Source organism: Jaculus jaculus, chromosome 17 (assembly GCF_020740685.1).
Source record: "Jaculus jaculus isolate mJacJac1 chromosome 17, mJacJac1.mat.Y.cur, whole genome shotgun sequence".
NCBI classification, from domain to species: Eukaryota; Metazoa; Chordata; class Mammalia; order Rodentia; family Dipodidae; genus Jaculus; species Jaculus jaculus.
This window is the reverse complement of record NC_059118.1, coordinates 9,678,058-9,699,486: the sequence shown is the minus strand read 5'-3', so window position 1 is coordinate 9,699,486 and position 21,429 is coordinate 9,678,058. Positions and strand designations below refer to the sequence as shown.

At 47.5% G+C, this 21,429-nt stretch overlaps 1 protein-coding gene across 2 annotated transcripts in view; it reads right to left on the bottom strand.

Moving 5' to 3' along the window:
- Positions 1–1,176: 1,176 nt before the first annotated feature.
- Positions 1,177–21,429, bottom strand: part of Tgfbr2 (transforming growth factor beta receptor 2) — a 98,394-nt gene continuing 78,141 nt past the window's right edge. For both annotated transcript variants that reach the window (XM_004662080.3, XM_004662081.2), the window contains 4 exons: positions 20,337–21,136; positions 15,243–15,384; positions 6,462–6,589; positions 1,177–3,893 (listed from right to left, as the gene is read on the bottom strand). In XM_004662080.3, the coding sequence (XP_004662137.1) occupies positions 3,714–3,893; positions 6,462–6,589; positions 15,243–15,384; positions 20,337–21,136 (1,250 nt within the window). In that variant the 3' untranslated portion in view covers positions 1,177–3,713. The remainder of the gene's footprint in view (positions 3,894–6,461; positions 6,590–15,242; positions 15,385–20,336; positions 21,137–21,429) is intronic.

The window sequence follows — 21,429 nt, the reverse complement described above, 5'->3', positions numbered from 1 at the left end:
AGACCACCTCTTTCTCTCCAGTGAAGATTCACAACACAAAAGGTCAGCACCACCCTGAGATAGTGAGAAACTTGACAACATAAAACCCAGTTGATAACTCAGAAGCTACCCCAAATCTGTCAGATTCCCGAACAAGTGGCTGATACCATCTTCATCTTGTGACCTGGAGTCAACTGTCCAAGGCGCAGTGAGCTTCCATGGAGAAAAGCTGGTATAAGGCATCCGTAGGACTCGGGGACTGATCTGAAGAGGTAAGGAGAGCACGCCACCTCTCAGCAGTCACCTGCGTGCGAGCCAGGGGACATGGCAGGTGTGCACAGTCTTCACTGTGACAAGCTCTCAAAGCAACAGCCATGTGGACCAGAGCAGTTCCTGGGGTGGAGAGACAGGTCCAGCAGGCACACTGACAGCCACCATGTCAGGACACCGGGAGAAGCTGCAAGCCACTGGTCGCAACTTCTTCCCTTTATATTAGTGAGCTTCTGGTGTGCATTTAAAAATAGTTATTGCCCGTATGGTGGCACACACCTCTAATCCCAGCACCCAAGAGGCAGAGCTAGGAGGATCCCCATGAGTTCAAAGCCAGCCTGAGACTACATGAATTCCTTCCAGGTCAGCCTGGGCTAGAGCGAGACCCTACCTCAAAAATCAAAAAAAAAAAAAAGAAAGAAAAAAGAAAAAAAAAATTGTTCATTCATTCATTCATTTGCACACACGCACACATGCAGATGTGTGCACACACCACGACATGCGTGTGGAGACCAAAGGACAACCTGGAGGTGTTGGTGCTCCACCTTTTTTGAGACAGGACCTGAACAATCAGGCTGCAATGCAATGTCTACCTAGCTGGCTCTCCAGCTTAGCGTTCTGCTAACTTGGCCTTCTATCATCATAGGATCGCAGATGTGTGCTCCATTTTCATCCAACTTTGCATGGGCACTGAAGAACTGAACACTGGCTGGCAAGCTTTGCAAGCAAGCAACTTTAACCACTGGGCAATCTCCCCAGGTCCCTGTACACATTATATTAAGGGACCTGTGATTGCCAGAAGGCAATCAGTGTGGGAAACCCAGAGGTGATTTGCCCACTTATGCTTACTGTGTCTGCTGGAAAATGATTAAGTGAGGCAAATGGGCTTAAGCTGGCTGCTAGGAATTCCAACGAGAGGCAAGAAACTCACCTGAGGACTTTTGCTTTATTCAATCTATTAAACATTTTATATATAATCTATATATAAAAGACAAACAATGCATAGGATGAAAATAAGTGCTTGAGTCTTCTGATATCAAAAGAGTATTCAGAATTCACATTCCTATTTTAATACATGAGTATGGCTGAAGTGTTCCATATAGAATAAAACTTTTTGCCCTTATGTATAGTAGTGAACAAAAGTCAGTATTTTTAGGAACTATAGAAAGTTATTCCTTGGTCTCTTTCTTGAATAAGAAAAATAATAACACAAACAAAACAAGCCACAGTATCACCTGTGTTCCAGTTTAATGCTGTAGATAACCCGGAAGTGAAAAATAAAACACTTTGGAACCCCGGGAAATCCCATTAGTGGGCCAGCATTGTATAAATTCACCACTAGAGGGCGGTGAGCAACAGCTATTTGGATGGAGCAGCAAGCCCTAAGGTGCAAGTAGGATTTGGGGACTTTCCATGGTATTGCAACTAAAGTGTCCTCTGCTCTCCAAGCCCACACACATGGATGGAGCAGGGTGAGTTGAAGTGCCTCCCCTCCTTCCAGCTTGAACATGTATCCTAAAACCCTAGTGAGATGAGACCCTGAACAATGCAAACAGAGGCCACGTGCTCACTGCTATTCCTCACTCGTATTCCTATTGTGAAAATTAAGTAGCTTCAAAACCATGTTTTAAAAAGAGATTTTGTTTTTACTTGCAACACCAACATTTGTTGGCAAATAAGCAAGTTTCCTATTAAAGCTCTTTCTTTGCTCTTGTCCAACTGGACAGATATTTCCTGACTGTCCACTGGACTCTCCTGTGTACATTCAAGTCCTCACTAATAATTTCTGCAAAGGTGGGTACCATCAAGAGACTGGTAACCATGAAGAAAGCTTCTTGGAGCAAAAGTTCCCCTCTCAAATGTGGAGGAAACAATTATTAAGATGTAAGTACAAAAGATTTGGCATAACCAGGACCTCATGCAAGAGGTCCTGTGACGTCCTTTGAATGGTCAGTTTCAAATTCTAACATCAGACAAGGTAGGGACTGTCCTCTTCTGTATCCAGAGAAGGACCCCGTGCACGCATATTTCTTACAAGGAAGCTTGGTTATGGGCAGGTTTATTTCCAGACGTGGGTGGCTATAGGCAGCTAGAAACATAGATGCTTACACTGCAGAATGGGTCTGTGCCATCCTGTTGGGTCTGGAGAGAAATGTGGTCTGGATAGAACCATAAATCATCACCTACTCCCACCTGAAATCTAGACTTTTTTTTTTCTGCAAAATCTCCAAATAGTGCAAAAGTAGCTCAACTCTTTCAAACGCTATGCTGAGCAAGCAAAACAAAGGGGCCAAGTGCCAGAGGACACAGTCCGGACAGTGGCCGTATTGTGTCATTCCAAGCCCCCAACAGGCCAGAATTTGTGTCAGCATTTGAGAGCTCAGGAAGATGGAACCCACGGTGTTGCTGTGGCCAACAGGAGGTGTGACCAACATGAAGCATAATGGCTCCCAGGGGCTGGTGGGAAGGGAGCTGCTTTCACGGAAAGGATGAATTTTGGCAGAGGACAATAGCAATGTAGTTACAGGATTTAAGAGAGAGAGAGAGAGAGAGAGAGAGAGAGAGAGAGAGAGAGAGAGAGAAGAAAAGAATCTCATCAGTAAATAGGGTGGCAATGTTATGAGTAGGGAAATGATCTTTTTTTTTAGTAGCCTGGAAAACTGAAAGCCAAGTGTGCAATGGGGTTGAGTTTCTGAGCTGGGTTGAGCAAAAAGGTTCAGGTTCACAAGGTCAAATATGGGGTCTGGAGATCCAGGGCAGAGTCAGGAGGAGCGAAGGGCACATGGAGTGCTTAAACTTAGTTCCTAGGCCAGGACAGAACTCTTGTCTAGAGAAAAGGAAGGTCAGGATCTGAGACATGGATCCTTCTTGCTAATGCAAAGGTCTCCTCATCCTAGCATCCCAGAGAACCATGGTGTGTGTGTGCGCGCGCACGTGTGCATGTGTGTGTGATTGTCATGTGCTAATGACGTTTCTAAATGGCTTCCTTCTCTGCTTCATTCTGGAGCTCTCCAATAACACCAATTTTCTGGGAATACTTGATCTTTTTTCTTTGTCTCTTTTCAGAATGAATATATATATATGTATATATATATATATATATACATATATATATATTCATATATATATATGAATAGATAGATATAGACATATATAGATATATATATAAAACATAGCTATTCCATATTTATATACAGGCATCAATAAAGTGCAAATGTTATTGGCGGCTGTAAAAATCAACCTCATCTCCTGAGGAACTGCTGGCACAGCTTATCCTATGACAACGTCAAAGGCATTTTTGTCACCCACTCCCAGCTGCCACTGCTTCAGAGGTGCCTTGCAGCTTACAGGGAGGAAGTGAGCCCTTGGTTTTCCAGAAGCATCAGTCAGGGCACCATCCTGCTGCCTCTGTTCTTTGGTAAGAAGGCGGCCTCTGTAGGCTTGGCCCAGCATGCTCAGAAGAGCTATTTGGTAGTGTTCAGCGAACCATCTTCTGGAATCTTCTCCTCTGAGCAGCTCCTGCCGGAGAGTCTGTCCAGATGTTCCAGCTCGCTGAAGCGCTCTGCCACACACTGGGCTGTGAGGCGGGCTTCTGGGTCATGGTCCCAGCACTCAGTCAGTGTCTCGCAGACTATCTGGATGCCCTGCAGAGGGAGGAAGGAGGGGTCCCAAGGTACCATCAATGGGTGAGCTCTACAGAGGTAGCATCAGTACATCATTAGTCAAACTCCAGATTGGAGGTGTGCATTTTACAGGTTGTGAAAAATACAAGGTAGCATGTACCCACCATTACAGATATACACAATAGATTCTGTCTTAAAACCCACACTCTCCTCTTACTTATTCCTTCTTCCCTCCTTCCCTTGCCTTTCATGCTTCTGGAGTTGTAGCTTTTGTAGAATGGCATATGGTTAGATCATACGTACTTGCATATTGTAAGAGGGCTGGGGTGTCCCCAGACTGGCATATACATTAGCTTGGCATCGTTCTGTAAAGTCCATGTTTCATGGAATGGTTCACGAACAGCTTTCAGAGTTGCCAAGGGTGACCCCAGAGACGCCCTGTTCCTCTCCAATGAAATTAAGCTGCGTGACACAGCGATCTTGGTATGTCAGAGATGTACTGTGTATCACAGGGATCTTCCTACCCAGCGACCCCCCACCCACTCCATCCATGAAAGAATGTCTGGGAAGATGGCAAGAGTATTTTTCCCCTAGCTTTCAAGTCTTTTCTGAAAATAAAGCAGGCGGAAGCTAAGTAAATAGTCAGATATATGGAAAGAAAATGAGATCCATCCAACTGAGCAGTCCTCATTCCCAATGGAGATCTACAGATGGTCAAGTGGGACAGCTGCATTTAACACTGTCTTAGCTGGCATTTGCTTGCCAATACGAACACCTTTCCAAACACCCGGGAGTCCCTTCTCCCACTTCTCTAGCCCAAGAGATCTTGATTTTTAAGTTAATTGCATAATTCACCTAATTGACTGTATTGACTGATGGCCCTGTTAAGAGTAGAGTATGATTGTTGGTGTACCAGTAGCATTTATTTTGTTCTGACACTGTAATTATAGGCAGTAAATTAAATTAAATATTAAGCATTAACTTGAAATCAATAGGGCAACAAATCTCATTAAGAGAAAAAAATGCATTATGCAAATTCTTCCTTAAATTTTATCATCATGAATAATGGTTTCATTATAAGAACTTTATGGCAGAGGAGGCGAGAGTTGAAAGGAACATTCACGGCACTCGGGTACCGTCAAGCTTTCAAGTTTATGCATCAATTTTTCATTTTTACGGCCAAGCACTGTATACCTGAGACCCTGGAGGACCACCCAAGCCTGGGAAGCCTGGTTCACCCACATCCTCATCGCGGCGGGGCTCTGGGCGGGGCTGACTCAGAGCACGCTTCCTGCCCCATTCATCTTTGTGAGTGTGCCTCACTTGCTGTTTCTGTTTCTTGTCTGAACTTCCCTGGCCTTTAGGGAAAACCTGACAGCCTCGAAGCCTATGGATAAGGGAGTCTGTCCAAGAGAGGGAATCTAGGGTTTTGTTTGGTGGCAAGAACCAGTTTGCCAAGGAGCCGGGGCTCACTGCTCACCACATACTTCATGGACGGCTCTTTCCTCGGGGTGGTGCACACATGTGGCCAATTCTCTTACTCATTACCCATTGTTGTTTTTACATGCCCGACCACCGTCCTCACCAAGCAGCAACCCCCCTAAACTGCCCCTCCTCCAAGAACAGGGCACTGCCCTGCCTGGGAAGTACTATGGGCAGCCTAACTTCCAGCTATGAGGAAGGAATACCACAGCCTTGGCTTTCCTGCGATACAGCCACCTGTTCCTCAGGCATGCTCACGCAGGGACCCCCACCCAAGCTCTGTGTGTACACACAGCCTTCCAACATCTAGACACCATCAGGGCATTACCTTTACTTCTAGATCCAGCCACCTGATAGGCCTGCTTACTGTCAAGTGTCAAGCACCTCTTTCTGAAGCTACCAAACCCCTGGAGGGAAATATTTGGAACCCAGAGGGAAAGGGACATAATCTCTCTAGGAACAGGCATGGGAGTGGACAGCAGATACTGCAAACAAAATCATCTTCACGCAGAACCAAGGAGTTGAGAATGTGACCAGTGCCCTTCAGTGGCTGCCCGAGATCGTGTGAATGCTGCTGTACTCGGTACATTCTTGTTGAGGGACAAAACTGCCTGGCCAGAGTCAGCCGAAGGGAGGAAGGGTTTTATTTCAGCTTACAGGCCCAGGTTATAGTCTGCCAGAGCAGGGGAGGCGTGGCAGCAGTAGCTTGAAAACATAGCTACTCACAGTCAGTGTACAGCGAGGAAGCAGAGACCAGGGAATACTGCTCAGGCAACTCTCTCCTCTCTACCCCGTCCAGGACCCCAGCCCACAGTTAGGGTGGGTCTTCCCACCTCAAGTAACCTCATCAAGAGAATCCCAGAGGCTAAACCTAATCTAGATAATTCCTTCCAGGTGATGCTGAATCCTGTCAAGTTGATTTGCAACTACTGACTTGTAAGGTGTCCACTGACATCGACATCATCCTTATTAACAGCATCTAACAGAGGTGCAGAGCTTTACAACTGGACCTGCCCTCAGCGGGGAGCCCAGTCTCCCAGGACTCACTCCTACCCACGAGGCTCCTCTTCATGCATCTTTTGACCCTGCAAAGCAGGCACTCCTTACCTGGTGGTTGAGCCAGAAGCTGGGAATTTCTGGCCGTCCTCGGTCTCTCAGCACATTGTCCTTCATGCTTTCCACACAGGGGTGCTCCCTCACCTTGGACCCAAATGGAGGCTCGTAATCTTTCACTTCTGTGAAGAAAGCAGGGCAAACAGCGATCAGCTGAGCAGGTGCATGTGGCTGACAGAAATGAGTTTGGTTAGACGTTTGAGTGTGTAACACGAGGCACTGAGTGTCAGGACACACCTGCAATTACTCAGAATGAGAATTTTTTGTGTGCACTTTCTCTTTTTCCAAGGTAGGGTCTCACTCTAGCTCAGGTTGACCTGAAATTCACTATGGAGTCTCAGGGTGGTCTCAAACTCTCAGCGACCCTCCTACCTCTGCCTCCCGAGTGCTGGGATTAAAGACATGTGCCACCACACCTGGCTGTTTTGTATATTATTTTTTATGAAAGACAAAGAGTGAGAGACAGAGGGATTGAAAGAAAAGAGGGAGAGAATTGGCGCACCATGGCCTCCAGCGACTGCAATTGAGCTCCGGACACGGGGGCCACCTTGTGCTCATGTGCGACCTTGTCCACGCTTGCATCACCTTGTGCGTCTGGCTTATATGGGATCTGAAGAGTCAAACATGGGTCGTAAGGCTTTGAAGGCAAGTGCTTTAAACACTAAGCCATCTCTCCAGCCCCCAACTGAGATTTCTTTTTTAATATAATAGTGAATAAAAACAGGAAGGAAGGAATGGCTATGGAAGTAGCCTGGGAAGTATTCCACTTATGATTTTTCAGTTTTTCCTTCTGTTCAAACCTCCAAAGGCCATTCTTGGAGTGCATGTTTATATGACAGGCATTAAATTAAAGCTGAGGGATCTAACTCTGAATTAAGAGTTACAAAGTACTTGACATTGAAAAAAACTTAAGATTCTAGGCCAGGGATGTAGCTGAGCTGGTAGAGTGCCTGCCTCGCCGTGGGTTCAATCCCCAGTACCGCATGAACTGGCCACTATGTTGCCTGTGATCGTAGCACTTGGGAGGTAGAGGCAGAAGGATCAGATGTTCAAGGTCATTCTCGGCTACCCAGTGAGTTCCAGGCAAGCCCGGACTACATGAGACCCTGTCAGAAAACAATCAATTGACCAATCAAAGTTATCTCGGGTTAGAAGAGGGGAGGACTTGAAGTCTATACACATTGCAAGCCAACCTCGCTCCACTGTCTGAAAAGCACATATTCCTATATCCTTGCACAGCAGATAACAGCACATGCTCTCACTCTGCCTCTTTCCCTCTCTCAAATAATACTAGTAATACAGTGGATGTCTCTGCTAGAAATGTTTCACAAGGAATGGGAGCTGCTTCTGGTTGGTTGTCTTTCATCCCAGCAATGAAAAGGTAACCTCAACACGTGCTTGTGCATATGCACATACGCAGAAGAAAGAAAGAAGGAAAGAAAGAAGGGACTGAGGGAGGGAGGGTGGAGGGGAAGAAAGGGGAGGAAGGGAGAGAGGGAAATAGCAGGGTGGGAGGGTGGAGGGAAGGAGGGCAGGAGAAGGCAGGAGGGAAGGAAGGAAGGAAGCAAGAAAAGAAGGGGAGAGGGAAGGGTGGAAAGGAAGGAAGGGAAGGAAGGAGGAAAGGAGGGAAGGAAGAAAGGAAGGAGTGTAGAAAGGAAGGAGGGAAGGAAGGGAGAAAGGAAGGAGGGAAGGAAATAAGGAAAGAAGGAAGGAAGGAAGGAAGGGAGGGAGGGAGGGAGGGAGGGAAGAGCATTCAGAACCGAGGGCGCTATTCTGCTGAGATGACTTTGTTTATTTATTTATTTATTTATTTATTTATTTATTTATTTATTTGCACACACACAGAGAAGAGAGAGAGAGAGAGAGAGAGAGAGAGAGAATGGGTGCGCCAGGGACTCCAATCATTGCAAACAAACTCCAGATGCCTGTGCCTCTCTGTGCTTCTGGCTTTATATGGATCCTGGGGAATCAAACCTGGGACATTAGGCTTTGCAGGCAAGTGCCTTAACCATTGAGACATCTCTCCAGTCCCAGATACTCATTAATTTATTTTCAGATTGAGAGAGTAGAGAGAGGGCTTTGCCTTCTTAATAAGCTTCCGCGAGTTCTCCGCTCTACTCAGAGCAAGCACAGCTGGCTAGGGAAGCCTGGAGTGAGAACTTGCCCGTCACAAACTGGACAGGTGCGGGACCCACTCCACCTCAGGACATGCAGACCTTTTGCATGGTTATGGCTTAGTTTGCAATGTCTAATGGAGCAAAAGGTACTGACTGTGAAAAAGGTCTCCTGTCCACTGCGGTTATTTACCAGCAGGAAACCCAAGCATGCATACTTGCTGAGTCAGAGAAGGCCTGGCGGCATCTGGGGTGCTGTGGGTGAAGACAGAACAAGAGCCTCTTTTTAACCAAGGGCACCAGAGGAGGAAACAGTGGGCATGGTGTCAGTGCACTGTTTATTCAAGTTCTTGATCCAATGATGTTCCAGTTCTCTTCTGTAAAGAACCCCAAAGAGGACACAAGAGGCTGAGGGGCGTTAATACAGAGAGAACCCTGGACCTGGCTGACCTGTGTGGTGAGAACCATCTCTTAGGGAAAAAGTAGGATTGTTTCAAAGGAAAAAGGAACAGAGCTTAGAAAGACTAAGGTACTAACACGGAAGCTGGAGAGATTGTCCAGTAGTTCAAGGTGTTTAATTGCAACGTCTGATGGCCTGTGGTAGATTCCCCAGGACCCACATAAAGCCCGATGCACAAAGTGGCACATGCATCTGGACTTTGTTTTCAGGGGCTGGAGGCCCTGGGGTGCCCATTCATTCCACCCTCACTCTCTGAATGAAAACAAATATACATATACATATATATATATATAAAATGTGCTGTCTTGGAGCTACAGACATGGTCCCATAGATGAAGCACTTGTCTCAGCCAGTGTGAGTTCCTGAGTTTGAAACCTCAGCACCTAGGTTACAGTAAAACAGGGCACTGGACTGGAGAGACGGCTCGGCAGTTAAGGTGCTTGCCTGCAAAGCCTATGATCTGAGTTCAATTCTCCGGTACCCAAGTAAAACCAGATGCACAAACTGGCACATGCATCTGGAGTCCCTTTCCAGTAGCTTGAGACCCTGCTGCACCCATTCTCTCTGTCTGTCTCTCTTCTGCTTGCTAATAAATAAATAAGAATATTTTTTAAAATTGGAAAAAAAATCAGGACACTGACTGGAGGCATTTGTCATCCACGCCTAGAGGCAAGAAGGCAGGCAGAGACAGGAGAATCCACCAGAAAGCTCAGGGGCCAGTTAGTTCAGCGAATAAAGAAAAACAAAACAAAACAAGAGCGATGAACAACGTTGAGACCCTGCCTCAAAGCAGGTGGGAAGGGAAGACTTACACGCCCACCCCCTAAAAGGGCTGACATTACACATCACACGGACAGGCCATGCTGCTCAGTGTTACCTTGGTCTCGTCATGAAGTAGACATGAGAAAGGGGTATCAAGATTTTCTGACTACAGTGAACAACAACTAATTGTGTGCTTGGAAATAGCTAGTAGACAGGATTGTAAGTGTTCCTAGCAGACTGAAAGGAAACATGTTTGGGGTATCAGGTAAGCCAGTTACTTTGTACTGACACTACATATTATAAGTCTTTATTGAAATATGACACTATCTGTCCCCTACAAACATGTATAATTATGTGCCAGTTAAGTTAGGAAAAAAATGGACAGGGAGATAGCTCAGTTGGCTAAGTAACTTTCTTTGCAAACAGGAGAACCTAAGCTTGATCCACAGAAGCCATATTAAAAAGAAAAATAAAATCAGGGCCGAAGAGATGGCTTAACAATTAAGGTGCTTGCCTGCAAAGCCTAAAGACTGAGATTCGATCCCACAGGACCTAAGTAAAGCACAAGGCGGCGCATGCATCTGGAGTTCCTCTGCAGTGACTAGAGGCCCATTCTCTCTCTCTACCTGCCTCTTTCTAATTCGTTAATAAATGAAATATTTTTAAAAATCACAGGTGTGGGAGTGCATGCTTGCAATCCAGGCTCTGGGGAAGGGGAGATGGATGCCAGGCGCTCACTGGGCAGCCAGTCTGGACCAGTTAGTGATGTCCAGGCCAGTGCGAAATCTTGTCTCAAACAAAGGTGACTAGTACCCGAGAAACAACACTCAAGATTTTCCTCTGCACTTCACATGCCTAGCACACACTTGTGCCCAACCCCCTCCTCCAACATGCACACCCAAGCACGCACACACTCAAACACAGAGCACATCGTTCAAAGACTGTATGCCCTGTTTGCGAGCATTTACAAAGCGCAAAGGGCCGTGGGCGTCTTTCATCTCTCAAGTAGGATTTGTGTCCCAGCTACATTCACCTTCCTGCAGTGGAGACCACTGGACACAGTAGCTTTCTCCAGCTCCCTCCCCTTCTCTTAACTAATCTCCTAATTCCCTCCTGCACTGGCTCTTCCTGCCACCTCTTTCCAAGGGAAGTACTTGAACTCAAATTCTTTTCTCAGCATGGGGTGGGGGGCACCTAGTCTACGGTAGATGCTCCCAGAGCAGTCAAACTAGCCTCGTTTGCATTCTTGGAATGCCGCAGCTCCACCAGGAGTTCTGCAAAAGAATGCCTCCAGTCATCAGGAGTGTCTCAAGCCCAGTCCTCAGTGAGAAACCTTTGGCTGCTCACAGAAGACTTTCTTCACTTTCTTCCCTTCTCCCTTCCCCTGCTGTTCCCAGCAGCCTTTGCACCATAGAAGGCATGGCTGGCGGGCTCTGGCCCCTGCTATTTCTTGCTCTCAGGAAATTCCTCAGCTTCCCTGAAAGAGAAACACCTTGCCCCTCTTAGCAGCTTGGGAGACACGTCCCTGGGACAGTAGCTACTGACGGTCGCGCCCAAGGTAGTACCTCTCTGATTTTATATCTGCTTTCCAAATGGTGCCACCCTGAACTCCAAAAAATAAAGATTTTTGTTCTTGCTCTCCCAGCAGGCTTCTCCCCACCCGGTCCCCCACCTTCCTTTCCTAGTCTTCCTCCAGCCTCGTGCCTTTCTTTCTTCTCGTCGCTTGGCCTGGTTAAATGCTCGCTCCCAGGCTGCTGTCTGGCAGCTACTATTCGAAGGCCCGGATGGCCAGGGACGACATGCCTGAGGTACCTGCTGTGTTACCCAAAGGGGGTCAAGGCAGTGCCCTCACCTACCTCCCGTGCACCACACTGCACACTCTTGCCAGGACCCAAGGCCAACTGCCTGCCCAGGACAGAGGCTCTTTGTAAAGGGAACCAGTCCCCAGGCCTGTCCTTGCTGAAGGCTGTCCTCTAACTTCCCTCTGTGATAAAGCGGTCACACAGCAATCACTCCTCCCATTGTGCCCTCTTTGTAAACATAGTCTCTTCGTTTTCCTTTTTGTATGTGTTCAGATGAATAAATACCAGATTTAAAGCCCCATGTCATCTTTGTCTATCCCTTAAATCTACTGTCTTTTTCTTTCTGAAAGCATCACATTCATTTCATCCCTCCCTTGACATCATATCACTGGTCTGTTCGGTATGTGGTTTTCTGGAGTTTTACCTCTTTACTAGTATTCTTTTTTTCTTTTTTTGTGTTTTCAAGGTAGGATCTCGCTCTAGTCCAGGCTGACCTGGAATTCACTATGTAGTGTCAGGGTGGCCTCCTTCCTGGTGATCCTCCTACCTCTGCCTCCCGAGTGCTGGGATTAAAGGTGTGCGCCACCACGCCCGGCCTAGCCCTTACTCTTAAAATGACTGCTCTTACCAGGTGTCATGGCTAAGGCAAGAGGGTGAGTGAGAAGCAAGTGTGGGGTACAGAGAGAGACCCTGTCTCAAAAATAAAATTACTGGACTGGAGAAATGGCTTAGGGGTGAAGGCGCTTGCCTGTGAAGCCTAAAGACCCATGTTTGACTCTCCAGATCCCCCATAAGCCAGACGCACAAAGGCGAGGCAAGCCCAAGGTTGCACATGCCCAGTAGGTGGCGCAAGCATCTGGAGGTCGATTGCAGTGGCTGAGGCCCTGGTGTGCTAATTCTCTCTCTTACTCTCTCCTATAATAAAATAAAATACTTTTATTTTTGTTGGGTGATGGCTTGGCCGATAAAATATTCCTATACAAGTATGACACCCTAAGTCCAAAACTCCAGCACCCAGGTGAAAGCCAAGTATGGTGTCGTGTGCCTGTCACCCCAGTGCTGGGGAGGCGGAGACCGGAGGCTCCCTGGGGCTCTCTGACTAGCTCAGCAAAACAAATTGATGAGCTCCGCATTCACTCAGAGACCCTGTCTCACGAAAACAAAGCAGACAGCAACGGAGCAAGACCCCCATGACTGGCCTCTGCCCTCCGCTTGCCCACTTGCACGTTCACCTGCACACACGTGTGCCCACAAACCCACACACACATGAAACAATGAATAAATGACTGCTTCATAGTACCATGAACAGTGCCTGACACACAAGAGGTGCTCAGTACATACTTCTTGAGTAAGTGAATGAGTAAATGAATGGATGGATGGATATTTTCTTGGATAAATAAGGTTAACATAAGGGAATTATTTTATTATTTATTTTAAGGCATTCATGCCCATGCAATGCACAAAACCATCTTGGGCTGGAGAAATGGCTTAGCGGTTAAGTCGCTTTCCTTAGAAGCCTAAGGACCCATGTTCAACTCTCCAGGTCCCATATTAGGCAGACGCACAAAGGTCAGGCAAGCGCAAGGTCGCACATGCCCACTAGGTGGCGCAAGCGTCTGGAGTGCAATCGCAGTGGCTGAGGCCCTGACACGCGGTTAAGGCACTTGACTGTGAAGCCTAGGACCCAGGTTCGATTCCCCAGTACCCTCACAAGCCAGATGCACAAGGTGGTACATGTGTGTGGAGTTCGTTTACAGTGGCTAGAGGTCCCAGAACACCCACTCTCTCCCTCCCTCCCTTCCACCCACCCTGTCTCTCTCTCTCAAATAAATAAATGAATAAAATGAAATAAACACAATTTTTTGGAGTTGTCGGAGGTCCGTGGTTGCAGGGAACGCATCGGCATTCACACTTCATACCGGTTCTGCAGGCTCTGTTTTTTTTCTTTTTTTTCCATATATGTGTAGTGTGGATGTGTGTTCGCATGTTTGCAAGCATGTGGGAGGGCACATGTGTGCTGGGGGGAAATACATGCTCACAAATGTGGGGGGTCAGAGTTGACGCCAGGGCTCTTTCTCAGTAGCGTTTTCCTGTAGTAACTGAACGAGGACGTCACTGCTGTAGCCGGACAGCTTGCCCGGCTGTCTGCTTCCTGAGGGCTAGGGTTAGAGGTGGGCCGCCATGCCCATCCTGGCATTTCCATGGGTTCTAAGGTTCTGAACTCCGGGCCTTAAAACTTGTAAGGCAAGCAAGTGCTTCATTGAGCCATCTCCCTAGCCCTCCAGGAGCTCTTTGAATAGAAAAGAAAAAAAAAGAGAGAGAGAGAAGAAAGGAAATGTCTTTGAAATTGACTAGGCTCACCAACCCATCTTGCAAGTTGTTAAGATGAACCAGACAGAAGTCACATCCTTGATCTACTGATGGGCTTTGTGCCAGGAGGAACGGGGGGGGGGGGGGCGAAGGGGGTTGGCTGGATAAGTAGCCTCCCGTTTCTGCAGGGGAAGGAGGACTCTGGGCTTGGATCAAACAAGAGGGCTGGGAGGGGTCCTTTCCGGTCCTGTTGAGGCCATCTGTTCCTATCTGGAAGATTGTAAAAGGATTTTTTTTTCCCCCGAGTCTCACTGATCAAATCATATCCTGTCCCTTCCTCAGGAACATTTGTTTATGCCATCTCTCTTTTTTAGAACTCGTAAAAACGGATGAACTTGGTTCTTCACCTAGATTCTTCCACGGTCAGCAAATATCAACAGGAAGCAGATTTAGTGGGTGACCACAGCGCTAGCCGGGCCCACACAGGGACCCTGGGAGGCTGGCTGCACTGATGGCCGCGGACGGAGCCACGACCCCGGAGCCCGTTTATGGAAGCGTGGCTCAGAGAGCCCGGGGAAGACGCGTAATTCCAGGTGAATCTCCTCCCCCAGGGACGAGGCCACCCTTCCGACTGCACCGCTCTCAGTCCAGTGACTCGTCGTGTAGGCCTGCCAGGGCTTTCAAGCAGAAAAGTGTCTGCAGTTGCCGAAACCTGGTGAAACGAATTTCACTGTACAAGGAGAAATGGAGTTATTTTGGGGAGTGTTTTGTGGGGGGGGGGGGGGACAGGGAATCGCAGGTAGAAAACCAGGATATAATTGAGTCAGCCAGCTAGGAATCGCTGCTCTCTGCAGCAGGGCCAGGCAAAGAGGTGACATGTCAGTCATGGGTGTGGAGGAAAGAGGAGAGCCAGGCTCTCCCCAGGGTGGGGTGGTGGCAAATATATTCTGCAAGGGCTAAAAGCTCTCAGCCAGCAACGAGGCCTATCAAATGTACCCTAGACGATATACTGGCTACATCAGGAGACAAAACTATGGCTAACTGGGCAAAAGAATAACGGCAGTATTGGTTGGCGCACGGTGGCGCACACCTTTAATGCCAGCCCTTGGGAGGACCACTGTGATGGTAAAGTGCCTTGACTTAGGACTTTCTTCTGTTCTGTGCCCATAAACCTTCATGAAATCGGTAGCACGTTGGAGCACGGAGTTGGAGTAACATAAAGCTATGTCCCCGGGCCATGGTCACTCACATCTGGATCGAGAGTACGCTGTCTCGTACGCCCTTTGAGGTAAGAGGTGCGACTTCGGCGTTGGCAGTCTGGACCTACCTCCCACAGCATTGCAGCGCGATGTCATCTCCCAGAGCACCAGAGCCATGGAGTACACGTCCGTCTGCTTGAAGGACTCAACGTTCTCCAAGTTCATCCTGGATTCCAGAACTTCTGGGGCCATATATCTGGCAGTTCCCACCTACACCCGGAAGAGACACCACGTGACATTCACTGTTGGATACTAGGCACATATTTAAGTCTACTGCAGAGCTAGTGCTTACCCGTCTCTCGTGTGCAGATTGTTTTTAATTTAAATTTATTGTTCTTTGAGAGAGAGAGAGAGAGAGAGAGAGAGAGAGAAGCAAAGAAAGGGAGAAAGAAAAAGAAGAGGAGGAGGAGGAGGAGGAGGAGGAAGAAGAGGAAGAAGAAAGCACGCCAGGGCCTCTAGCCACTGCAAACAAACTCCAGACGCATGTGCCACCTTGTACATCTGGCTTACGTGGGTCCTGGGGAATCGAATTTGGGTCCTTTGGCTTTACAGGCAAGCGCCTTAACCACTAAGCCATCTTTCCAGGCCAATTTTTAGTTTTTGAGACAGGATCTCATGTAGACCAGGGTGGCCCCAAACTCCCTAATAGAAGGAAGTGTCTCCACTTCCTGAGTGCTGGGATTATAGGCATGCATCACCACACCCTGTTTATTAATACTGTGCTGAAGCTTGAATCCAGGCTTCAAGCACGCTAGGCAAGCACTCTGCCAGTAAGCTTTGTCCCCTCTGTCCCCAGCCTTGTTAAGACGATCTTTAAGAAAAAAAGAAAAACAAATACAGGCTGGGGATATAGCCTTCTGGTAGAATGCTTGCATGGTATACACAATAGGCCATAGGTTCCATTCTCAGTACTGGAAAAAAAATCGATGTCAATTCCTATGCCATGTAGCTTTTGGGCTGGGGAGATAGTTCAGCAGTTAAAGGTACCTGTTTGCAGGCTGGAGAGATTGCTCAGCAGTTCAGGCGCTTGCCTGCAAAGCCTAAGGACCCAAGTTTGACTTGCCAGTACCTACACAGAGCCAGATGCAGAAAGTGGCACATGTGCCTGGAGTTTATTTGTAGTGGGAAGAGGCCCTGGTGTGCCCATTCTCTCTCTCTGATTCTCTCTATATAAGCACTATATATAATAACATTATATAATATATATATATATATAATATATATATATATATAATAGCTAAATAAAGTAGCATGTTAAAAAGGTTTCTGCTTACAAAGCATTTCAGCTTAACTTTGACTCCCTAATACTCATGAAAAGCCAGGTCTGCAAAGCAAATGACACATGTGTCTGAGTTCATTTGCCACAGCCATTTTCTCTCTCTCTCAAAGTAAAAAAATTTAAAAAATCATAATGCTGTTTTAAATAATGAGAACTACACAGAAAGACACAGCATATATGGTTATTTAATAATAAAAAGATGTTCTTTTTCTGAAAACTCTTTAAAAATTATAAGTAAATCATTCCCAAGCAAGAAGTTCCACAGCTCAGTCACCCTACCTTGCTGCATATTTCATCACATTATTTAGCAATATCTTCACAGATAACCTCGCAGATCATAACTGTGATATTTTAGGTGTTTATGTTTGCTTTTGCAAATGAAACATTTTTTCATACTTGAAACTATAAGACTTTTGATGAAAATAACTTCCATTCCTTTGTTCTGTTAAGAACTATTTATTTCATCTTTTTATATCATTTTATTTCTTAATATTTTTATTAAGTAGCAACTTCTCATGGACACATCATGTGTGGGCACCATTATTTCCCTCCTCCCTGAGGGTCCTCTTCAGTGTTGCTGTTCACCCCAGGACTGTGGATTATGTAAATTGTGAGAGCAGCAATCAGTCACTGTCTGAAAGGAGCAATGCCTCTGCATAGGGCCCTTACAATCCTCCTGCGCCCCTCTCCTGCAAAATTCCCTGAGCCCCTTAAGGACTGTTTTGTTTATCCACGTACCAATGCACCAAGGATATGGGGTGATTTCCACACATGTCTACTAAATTAAAATCATATGAAAGTGTTTTCACCATAAAAGACAAAATCCCCCCTGTAGGGTGATTTTCAGGAGATTGACAGGTCGTTGGGTTTTGAGTTTAGGCTTGTAACATGGCAACATGAAACCCATGCATGAAGGGTAAATTCTGTCTCGCGGAAGGATTTCAAACTTCACTGTGGGACGCTGGGGTGCGGAGCACCCCACCTTGTGTCAGTAACTACCCTACCCTGCCAAGGACCCAGGAAGGTCAACTCGTTTGATATTATTATTTCAGGGGACGGTTCTTATGGACGGGAAAGTGGAAGACATTTTTCTTATTCACAGATCACTGCAGGAGCCATTACCCTGGCACAGTAATTTGTTTGTGTCTCAACATGTCAACCCCAATACCGTGTGTGATGCTATGTTCAGATGGCTGCCTAAGCAGGAACTTAGTCCTGAACATCTGAGGGCTTCAGATGTGTGTTTTTCTACCCAGCCACTGTGCGGAACCAGGACACCCGTCATCCAGAAAGGATGCCCTGGACATTCCCTGTTGCTTCCTAATCGTTCCTTACTTAACCCAAAAAGGTTTCCGTTTGAAACTGTAGCAATGCTTCAAAAATGGAACCGTTCGCTCATTCAACAACTACCAGCTCATCACCATCATTGCCCAGGACACAGCGCTGGGTGTCAGGGAGAAATCGCAGAGACACAGAGGAGACTGCCTTCTAGAGTGTGGGAATCAATGTAACCACTAATAGCACGGTGGAGAAAGGATCAAGGACCACTATCAGAGCGAGGTGAAATGGAAATCTTAATTGTGCTTGAAACAAAGAAAATCATTTGCAAGTGGAAGAGAAATGGAGACTAACTCAAGTAGAAACATGTCTCTTCTAGACCTGGCTGGAATCTGGGACAGAGCCGGTCCCCAAACAGTGAGTCAGGCTAGTGCCAGAAGGTGCTGCATGAGCTCCTGGGGGGAAATGGCCAACACCTATCCAAGCCACATGAGCTCTAAGCTACTCAGCAGCAAACAACCTGACGTGATGCTCACCCAAGTGCAATAGTGGCACACAGCCATGGTGGGTAACCAACTGCTCATGGATTGGCTAACAGATCCACTCAGTGAAAAGGAACTTATAGCTGGAACCGGGAAACAAGTCAGAATCATTTCCAAGTATCCAATTTGCTCTCCAATATCAAGCTCCCTCAAATCCTGGGCTATAAGAGGGCCTACACCTATTAAATTCTCTCTAAACTAACAGTGGTTATCACATTTAACTGGTGCTGACATCACCCTCCATAGGAGGATTTGCTTCTCTTTTTCTAATGGATGCACAGCCTGAGGAGAGACTCAGCCCATTGCACCTCACCAGGGCCCCAGCTGAAACCATAGAGCAATTGGGAATGAGCAAGAGTGCTGCTTTCTTGGCGAAACAGATACCGGTGCAAGGGTGAAGGAGACAGACATAGAGGACACTCAACTCCCACCAAATCAGAGATCCAGAGACACAGAGGCTCTCATGAGATCATCACTGAAGTAGACCTAAAATGAACCCAACATGGTTCAGGGAAATTTGAAGAAGAGGGGGCTGAAAGATTGCTAGAGACATTGCCTCTTCCCCACAACTGACTACTGCCCCCACAATGCATGAATTATATTCCCCATGGAGATAACTGGCACCTGCAATGAGGGGGGTCCCCTCAGAAGGGAGGACAGGGATGAGGATAAGGGTGGTACCAATATGTGTTGTTTACCCACTGAGTATGTCCATAACTAATAAATAAATTAAGAAAAATGTTCCTCCTGACTTGGGAAGGATTTGAGGACACAGGGAAAAGTATTGCCTGTTAGTGAAGGTACCCAGATTAAAAAAAAAAGTGTGAGCTATGTCCAGGTAATCACTCTTTTGGCTGGATTCCCTAAGTAGGTATTCTGTACAGAAACGTTAAAGATAGGCTGGAGAGATGGCTTGGTGCTTAAGGTGCTTGCCTACGAAACCTTAGGACCCATGTTTGACCCTCCAGATCCTACATTTAGCCAGATGTACAAAGATGAGGCAAGAGTAAGGTCGCACATGCCCACTAGGTGGTGCTAGCTTGTGGAGTTCAGTATCAGTGGCTGAGGCCCTGGTGTGCCAATCTCTCTCTGTCTCTCAAAAAGAAAGAAAAGAAAGAAAGAAAGAGGGGGGGGGTGGAGGAAGGAAGGAAGGAAGGAAGGAAGGAAGGAAGGAAGGAAGGAAGGAAGGAAGGAAGGAAGGAAGGAAGGAAGGAAGGAAGGAAGGAAGGAAGGAAGGAAGGAAGACTTAAGAAAAGAGCTGGGTATGGTGGCGCACGCCTTTGATCCCAGCACTCGGGAGGCAGAGTTAGGAGGATTGCTGTGAGTTCAAGGCCACCCTGAGACTACAGAGTTAATTCCAGGTCAGCCTGGACCAGAGTGAGACCCTACCTCAAAAAAACAAAAAAAAAAGAAACGAAAAGAGGCTTGAGGGGGCGGGCCAATAGGTGAGGTTAAAAACTGTCGGGTTACGAGTCCATCTAAGAGCCCATCAGCGAGGGACTGCATAAAGAGAGCAGGCCCAGGTGGCTGCACGTGAGACTTACTCAGCTGTACGGAGGAATGCGATCTGTTGGTGCAGGCAAACAGATGACACTGGAGGCCATCGTGGTAAGTGACACGGTGCAGACTCAGAAAGACAACTAGATGCTTTGTCTCATGTGTGGAATTTAAGGAGGTGAGGGAAGAATGTGGACATTAAAAAGGAGCTATTAGGGATGTGGAAGGAAAAGCAAAAGAAGGCATGAGGGAGGTTAGTGGAGCAGAAAAAGCAGAAGAGGGAAAGAAGAAGGTAACAGCTGGTGGTTATGATAAAACACACTGGAATACCCGTCTAAAATTATCAATGAAAGTAACCTAAAAGAGACAAGAGCAATAGAGAGGATGGGATGAATATTACCAATGGACATTATATACACGGATGGAAATGTCGTAATGAAGCCCATGATTCTACTCAATATATACTAATAAGAATATCAAATGAAACCTTCCAGAATGAAAATCAAAGGGGAGAGGTGTGAAACTAGGTGTGAAGTCTCAGGGATCTAGCACCAGATCTCACTTACCTGTCCACTGTTGGCCAGGTCATCAACAGACAGAGTAGGGTCCAGGCGTAGGGAGAGCCCGAAGTCACACAGGCAGCAGGTCAGGTCATTCTTCACGAGGATGTTGGAGCTCTTGAGGTCCCTATGCACGATGGGCATCTTGGGCCTCCCACACGGGGTGTGGTCACTGTGAAGGTGGGCGATGCCTCGGGCCAGTGAGCTGCCCAGCTTCCGCAGGTCCTCCCAGCTGATGACATGCCTGGTGAGGTACTCCTGGAGGTTGCCCTTGGCATGGAAAGCAGTGATCAGCCAGTACTGTTTGCCCAGTTCTGTCTTCCTCTCCTCGGCCGTGAGGAACTGCAGGATGCTCTCGTGCTTCAGGTTGATGTCGGAGAAAATGTCCTTCTCGGTCTTCCAGGAAGCGTATTCCTCGTAGGGGAAGATCTTGACGGCTACGGTCTCGAACTGCTCGGAGGTGTTCTGTTTCAGCTTGGCCTTGTAGACCTCGGCGAAGCGGCCCTTGCCCACCAGCGTGTCCAGTTCGATGGGCAGCAGCTCCGTGTTGTGGTTGATGTTGTTGGCGCACGTGGAGCTGATGTCGGAGCGGTCGTCCTCCAGGATGATGGCGCAGTGCTCGCTGAACTCCATGATCTTCCGCGGCTTGCTGCTTTCCCACGACGGGCTCAGCTTCTGCTGCCGGTGGACGCGGTAGCAGTAGAAGGTGACGATGACGGCGATGGCAATCCCTAGCGGAGGCAGGAGGCTGATGCCGGTCACCTGGATGATGACTAACAAGAGGTCGGGGCTGCTGGTGGCGTACTCTGATGTGGAGACAAAGCAGAGGAGAGAAAGGGTTAGGCTCGGGTGGGTGCATGCGCCCCCTCAGGGAGGGAGTCTGGGTGCGCAGACCTCCGTGTACTAACATGTGCGGTGCCTTGAGCTTCGAAAGCCCTCCAACAACATCCTATGTTCTGGAAGGTGTGGTCCCGAGCTAGCGGCAGTTGGGGAAGGGTGTGGGGCCTTTGGGGTGCAGAGCCTCGCGGGAGGGTGAGTGTGGCTGGGGATCGGCTTTGAGGTGATGCATCCAAGTGCTGAACGCCGTAGGTGGGCTGCC